Genomic DNA, 8,060 nt, shown 5'->3' with positions numbered 1-8,060 from the left:
AAAGAAATTAACGCGCAACCAAAATGATTTTTTTTTTTTTTTTTTTTTTTGAGTGCCCAATAGCTCCCCTTCAAATTACTCAGGTGATAAATGCAAATGCAGTTAGACAAGCTGGATTCTGGTGATGTTCTCTTGTACTTAAATGGAATAGTAAAGCTTTGCTATCTTTAAGTATTAAAATGTGAAAATTAAGCAGACAAATTTCAGGAATAATGTAAAAACTCAGTAAGTACAACCAAAAGTAAGTGCGTTGTAGCTGTCAATTTCATACCCTTTCCAAGCTTATTCATTTTACCACAGCTTATAGCAGAAGGAGTTAGGACTTCACTGTGTTTTCTAGTCAAACAGACCAAAGACAGTTAAAAACTTAAGTACATGTGTACACAGAAAAAATGATAAACTGATCGGCCAGATGAGGAACAAGAAAAATTAATCACTTCCAGCACGCGGGCAAAAACACTGCTTGGCCGCACCTACATACCATTTTGAGGAAATAAATTGGGACCATTCCTTTTCTAACAAAAGTTTATCATATAGCTAGTCAGTTACTACCACATATGGCAAAATGAAAATCATTGCCTTTACAGTTGAGCTGTATACAATCAACACAGCCAGGCAGCCCTAAGAAAGCTTTTATTAAGAGCAGAGTTTGGCAGCCTGTCATCAACTACAAAGGGAATTCTTCGTGAAATCTTTAAAGTGTGCCTAAATTCAACATTTCAGTATTTTTTTTTAGGACTTAAAGGCTTGGTTCATGGATATTTAAAAAGAGATTAGATTATTTTCTGCAATAAGGACAGCAGACAAATCCACTGCTACCAGACAGCAGAGACATCCAAGTCAAAGTTCTACAGGAAGGGTAGCTCACAACTGTGGAATGAAAATCACTAATATTAATTAAAATCTACAATAACTTTCAAATACATACATACCTCTGCTTGCTAGCAAAAATGCAGTGCAACAAACACGCATTTAAAACAGCACGAGGCTGGCAAGGAAAGAATGAACCACATTTTGCAGATTTGGTATGTTTAATGTACTTCTGAAACATACTCAGATACTACAAGGATGAGGGTGTATATATCTAAACAAATATACAGGAGATAGCCAAAAGGCCTGAATGACACAGCCTTTTCCTTTGAAAAACTGAACAGACCTCTTGGATCTAGCTCAAGTTATATTTATAACATGTTCGCCTTACAGCTTTACAGTTTAGAATTACCAACTCACACCAGTACTTTCTCAATCCCCATAAAAAATGCCATGTACAAGGACAGAAAAGTTGAGACAAAAGTAATCTAATATTTAGACACCTTACTAGACACCTATGTAAACCGCATTTTCAACTTAATGCAGTATACCAAAGCAGAGAGCTTAAGTAGTTGCTATACGCAAATACTAGTTTACACCTAGCGAAAAAACAGCAATTTTCCCAAATGTTGATGTTTAGGAATAGTGTGCTAAGTAAAACCAGTTGCAGGGGTTTTTTTTGAAGAATGAGTGCTGTAATGTGATACATACATCAAGTAGGGGAAAGAGTATTTCAGACCTTAAACCTACCTCAGTATTGCATTACAAACTATAGTGTGGCATGTATCTCAAGTTGAGCAAAAAAGGGCAACATTAAAGACAGTCTAGAGGAAAATGCTTAGTAGTCACAGATGTCACAAGTGAGGACCTACACGTGGTAACTCCTGAATTGTATGAAAACAATCTCTATCTTAAGCCATATAACACTGGCAATTTAAACACTGTACTTCCAAAATGCCAGCAATGCCGCAATTTTCCTGTTACCCATTTGCTCACAATTCAATTCACCAAGACCATCACTGCTATATTAAGTAACACACACACACACTTTCTCTGCTGCTTGCATCCCATGCTTTGAGCTACATACGTACCATTGATATAATTAGGGCACCATGTTATCTCAAATCAGTTTTTAATCAATTTAGTGTCACTATTCATGCAGATAAATTTTAGTAATTTCTATTTCTGAAAATGTGAGTGAACTGATAAAAACAGAACACTAATATTTTACAACTATTTTGCACAGGAGAAAAGCAACAGTAACCAAAAATATCCCTACTTTCTTGCCATTACAGGAATAGAACCAATAGGTCTTTTCCATCATCTTCCATGACTGACAAAATCTGAATCATAATAAACTTCCTAATAGCTTTATCATCACTTTTATCTTGACTCAATCAGCAAATCTAGCCTGAGTTGTGTTGGAAATGGGTATTTTTCAAATTCATCATTCTGTAAAACATTTATCAAGAATACTCATGTGCAATCCTCCTAAATGCATATAAGTGAACAATTATTTTAACTGGAAAACATGTATTTGCCTCCTAATTAAACAGTTAATCATTGATAACAGACTTGTTTCTATTCAAAACCACCACTGGGGGAAAAGTATACTTATAATGATGCATTACACAGTGGAAGGCCTTAAACCAGCTTGCTCAAATGTTTCCTTCCTTGCAGTGGCAAGATACTTTAACGATCAGTAGAACACAGATGTCACAACAATTTTTTTCTGTAGAAGTATGGTTTAGGTAAATTCATTCATACTGTTATGAATAAAGCATACATACAGATTCCTTTTCCAAAGTTTGTTTTTTCCCCCCAAGTTAAATTTTCCCCAAAATAATCTGAGTAATGGATATACTCTTTTGATAAGCCTATCGTGACTAAGTTTGCAATGGGAGACTGAGATGCAAGGATACAGTATCCTTGAGAACACTTTGTATAAAATTTGATGCTCTTCAAAAGTCGAAACAAAGGCAGTTGTGTTATAAATTGTTCATCGTATGTACTGCAACATGCAGTTTAGCTGAACAGATTCACTATTAAGAATGGAACTTTCTTGACACATAGTAGAAACTACATAAGAATAAAAATGATGCCACTTAATGAAGCATAAAATTATTCTCACCCAGTATTAGTAATAACATTCCCAAAATCCTTTCAAGTGATTTTTATATTTTATTGTAATCAGATAACTGCACGTTTTACAGCATAGTCACACATTGTATTTTGCTAGTCACAAACACATTGCCTTACATAATGATCCGCATCATTTCTGCTCTATACTACAAAGCCTATGACTGAATACAAAAAAAGTTTTACAAAAGAAACTGTTTTAAAGACTACAATAACAATAAAACCGTTTCCAGATAACAGCTAAAATTATAAAGGCATATCACTGTATAGTTTTACTGGAATTTCTAAACAGTAAGGAATGAAATAAGTTTTAGTATCTGCGACGCTTGTTAGGTCCTTCAAAGTTGCCCCCTGGGTTTCCTCTACCAAAGCCACCAGGTCCACCACTCACGGCACCTACACCACTCATTGGCGGCTGAGGAGTTTCAGAGCCCGTTCTACTAACCAGAGGTGAACCCATCTGTGATGGACCTCCTTGAGGGAATCTCTCATTATGCTAATACAAGTCCATTTGGAACATGCCAAATGTGAGTTACAACAAAAACCACAAGTGATGTTGTCATGAAGTTCAGCAGATAGTCCAGCAGAATCAGGATCACACATAGAGGGAAGAAAGGAGCAATTCAATTAGTTATTATGGAAAAAGAGCTGGAAATTAAAGAGTGCTAATGTTATGCTCCAACTTTGTAAAGTAAATTAAAAATTAAAAACTTAAGTATTAAGACCAACTCCGGTGCTGAATGTAACTTCATCCTTTCAAGCACATCTGAAGCAATACATATCTCTATGTAACAGAAGAGACAGCAAACAATAATTTTATACCTGAGCCCTATTCTGCCTTACATACCAACTACAATGCCTCTCCCTTAAATAAATTAGACACAGAAACATTTTCAAACTAGGGGAAAAAAAATATTTCTAGAGACTGCAGGTTTATTCTTTTAATAGCAATATAACCTGAAGACTTATATACCCACATATCTGTGGATAAAGTGTATTTCTGTCTATACTACCTGGAGTCAGCCTTTTGTACGGCACTTCAGGAAGCTTTAGTTAGATTTAAAATCCAGTCCAAATAAACTGACACAACTAGTGATAAAATGCGTAACTGGACTATGCTTAGTTTAAAAAAAACCTTGATATATAGATCTAAAGCTTAACCTGAAATATCAATATAAGATGAAAATCCAGTTAATGTTCCACATTTATTTTCCTTAGTTCTGTGCCTAATATTAATAAAGGTATATGTGCTTACACAGATTTATTTGGCTATAGCAATTAAGACCTAAAACAGAAAACACACATCTGAGCACTTATAGTTCAGTATTTATGCAAGTGTTTAAAAATAGAACCCCACATGATGAAATTTAAAACATTAACTCAACATAACATAAACCATGAAAAGCATAGATATATGGTACAATCAGATCTTGAAGTAACTCATCATTCACCTGTTGAGGACAGTTATGCTTTCAGAAGAAATTCCTTCTGTACAGAGATCTACATTAACTACCCAGGTATTCAAAGTTCAACAAGAACATTCAAGACTAGCATTTTATTTATATGCCTGAATCAGAGAAGAATTCTTCTGAAAGTCTAACTCCAGTAATAGTAGTAGAGCTCAACAGTTCTAGAGTCTGCTAATTCATATATATATTATTTAAAAACAGCATTATATCTATATAGATAAAATTTTATGCAACTTCGATCATGGTTGTATATATGTGCATTGTTTAAAATTTAACATTTAACATTGAATAAGAAAAAAGTTACTTCAACAGCTCCATAAAGATCTACTACTGCCCCAAAGTACCTAAAAATCTGCAGCACTGGTAAAGAATTTTTAAAAAATTATCTTTAACTCATGCCAGCTTGTTAGCAATGGATATGAATTTCAATAAATAGCTTATCACATACTCATGATAATTTTTACCATTTGACTTTTGGACAAAAAGTCAAGTCCTCTTTCCAACAAGGACCCCTCTCTCCAGCTAATGAGAAAAGTGCAGTAATTACCTATCTATAATAAAGTACAGGGGGAAAAAAGCTGTTTTTAAAATGTTATGTTCAAAGATAATCTATGTTTCAAAAGACTGCAGTGGAACAAAAAGAAGATTGCTCCAACTTTCCCCTAAAAGACTTCAGAAAAACATCCAATTTAAAAAAATGAAAACTGCATTTCTGGTCTATAAAGCATATTCTCCATTTCACTCAGTGGAAACTGAAATTAACTCTTACAGTGTTTTAGTAGACAGCCCTCTCAAAGGATCTTTAAAGTGTCTTTCCAACAGCAGCAAAAATACAATAAGGCTATGCCTTTCTGTAGGGGCCTGTCCCCCACAAAAGTCCAAAATGGAGGGCGGGGGGAGAGCATCTAATTTGTCTTTCAGTAGCATGCAGAAGAAAGTGGAAGTAAAAAAAAAAAAATTTTTTTAAAACATGCATTTTGAAGTGTCAGTATGTTCCCTACATTTCCATACCTGGAATGACTTTTTGTAGAAAAACAACAGTCAGAGATAAATACCGTGATTTACGATACCATGTTCTTTTCCTTACACCTCTTTTTCAGTGTCCATATAATCACAAGAGAATGTTCCAGAGGTGACCAGTAACACACTGGTCTCCAGAAAAAGCATCTCTGAAAACAGTGTTTTGTGAAAAGCATCCCTACGCTTTGTGAGAAATGATACAACTGATAAAATGAGCTGGCTCCTATGATGTGAAGCGAGATCCTCTCCTTTAACTGGCAAAGGCCAGACTCATTATGTATTTTGTGCTCAATCAAAATCTCATTTTCCTCTACGGAACAAACGATTTTGTCCAAACTTCATTATACAGATTGCTCAATCGCAGATGGATACTGTTGAGAAGGCATATATAAAAAAATACATATAGAACTATATACAGAACTATAATGGAATCACTGTTTATACTATATACACCTTTATATCGCACCATCACTAGAACATCCCAAATATCTATTTACAGAATAATACTGAAAAATATGTGTAAATCAGATTAAAAATTATATAGTTGTTTCTCTACATAAGACATTACAGCTAGGAAAAGTGACTGGCTATGAGAACAGAGCAAAAATGGCTAGTGCTTTAACTGCATCACAATGGCATATCCGCTCTCGATAAAAAATTCCAGATGTATACAAGACATTCCCTACCACCCTTGGCAACTGGGCAATGCTATTTTCCCTGTGTTGATATGACAGTTGTTGGCATACTTATTTTTTAAGTGGCATAATTACTGTCAATCTCATGCTTTCAACACTGTTAGAAAGGAAATACAAAAAACACTGAAGTCGCTTTTAAAAAATTAAAGTTTACACAAAGATATCTTCACACTACATAGCTTCCAACATTTAACTGTTCACCAAAAAACCCAACAAGCTAATACACAGAATTTAGTTTCACAAAAGAAAAAACAGCAAATGCCTAAATTTACAGATTACTCTGGTATGTTGTTCCTTCTTAATTTCACAGAAGTGATTTCCTTCTATCAGTGAGTTTTTCATGACAGGTCATACATGCGAAGTTTTGCCACGAGTGCTGTATTTTCTAACCTCAATTTAAAGTCTGGTTACTGATCAAAGAACTCACCCCATTCTTAAGGGAAGTAGGATTTTCATAGTAATATCAAATAAAGATTTCCCTTCTGTGTTGTAAATTATTTGCATGAACAAGTTTTATCAATTACTTTTAACAGAGTCAAAACATGTAACAAGTTCTTGCTCAGTGTGAAAACATCTTTGGTAACAAGAATGGGCCATGAGACATGACAGCTATTCAAAGTAATTAAATTTGTGATACATTACCACTGTTCCATTATCTGGCATCATTGGTGTTCCCATATTTGCAGCTCCTTCTGGTCCCATGGAAGGACCAGGACCCATTGCAGGGCCAGGTAAAGTTCCTCTGTTGTTCATATTCATACCCATCATTGGAGGAGGGCCTTGGTTACCAGCAGGTGCTGGGCTAAACGCATCTATGCAAAACAATCTATACTTAGAGCTGTCCTATCTGAATTTTACAAGAATAAACAAACAATTTACAGTATTTAAAAAGCCAAATGTACAAGACTTCCAATACTTGAAATAAAAAAAAATTATTCTTTGAGACTGTACATTTATCTCAATCATCTGCTTTTAAACAGATTTTCATTAATCCCTATTATTTTGCATTACATAATCTGCCTCATGTATTTGAAAATCCTGAACGTTACAGCTAAATATAGCTGTACAGTTTCTGGGCAGGAATTGAAGTGTTCGTATAGCATATATATGCAGTATACACACCACAAATTAGCAAAAATCTCAAGTGATTTTGCAGTAATTAGCAGCTATAAGGCAACTTGGCTCTTTAGGGATCATAACTTATTAAATATACATTTGCAAGAACTGTTCGTATTATGTTAACTGTATACAGTGTTACAGTGTATTAGTCTAACGTCTAAAAGCAACACCAAAGATGGTACTCAACTTTACAATAAATTATTTGTAATATGGCATAAATCAATCTTGCATTTAAAATTTATTATAGTAAAAGTACCAGAAAACTAAGGGAGGTTTTGTTAGAATTGAAAGTGACAGAACAGTCTCCTCCAAAATTCTGATTCACAGTAAGAGATAGAAGAAAAGTTTAAAGACACCTTTGGAGGAGATCATTTAGCTACAATATTGAGCTAGGAAACACCATTCTGCCAGTACCCATTAACATACTTAACAGGTAGGTAAAACTGCCTTCATAACATTTTCTCATGTTGTTATAAGAAAGAAAAAAGTTATTATATTTACATCTGCTATTATGAAATATCATCAACTTTAAGACTGGTGGTGCTGCCAGTACCCATTAACATACTTAACAGGTAGGTAAAACTGCCTTCATAACATTTTCTCATGTTGTTATAAGAAAGAAAAAAGTTATTATATTTACATCTGCTATTATGAAATATCATCAACTTTAAGACTGGTGGTGATGCGTTTTTTTCCCCCACAATGATAATCCACCCTTTTCAGCCAAGTGTGCATCCAAAGTTTGATAACAGAAGAAGACATGCCTTTGGAATCTAGCCTATGTTTAAAGTCATGACAACATACAAGA

The 8,060-nt window shown here is 34.4% G+C and overlaps 1 protein-coding gene across 1 annotated transcript in view; it reads right to left on the bottom strand.

Moving 5' to 3' along the window:
• Positions 1–2,968: 2,968 nt before the first annotated feature.
• Positions 2,969–8,060, bottom strand: part of PSPC1 (paraspeckle component 1) — a 43,030-nt gene continuing 37,938 nt past the window's right edge. The window contains exons 8-9 of the mRNA XM_009279370.1: positions 6,776–6,945; positions 2,969–3,445 (exon numbers count right to left, since the gene is read on the bottom strand). Of these exons, the coding sequence (XP_009277645.1) occupies positions 3,260–3,445; positions 6,776–6,945 (356 nt within the window). The 3' untranslated portion in view covers positions 2,969–3,259. The remainder of the gene's footprint in view (positions 3,446–6,775; positions 6,946–8,060) is intronic.

The sequence above is a fragment of the Aptenodytes forsteri genome, unplaced genomic scaffold (genome assembly GCF_000699145.1).
Source record: "Aptenodytes forsteri isolate BGI_AS27 unplaced genomic scaffold, ASM69914v1 Scaffold307, whole genome shotgun sequence".
In the NCBI taxonomy this organism is placed as follows: Eukaryota; Metazoa; Chordata; class Aves; order Sphenisciformes; family Spheniscidae; genus Aptenodytes; species Aptenodytes forsteri.
Note: the sequence above shows the minus strand (reverse complement) of the source record. Positions and strands in the feature narration are given on the sequence as shown.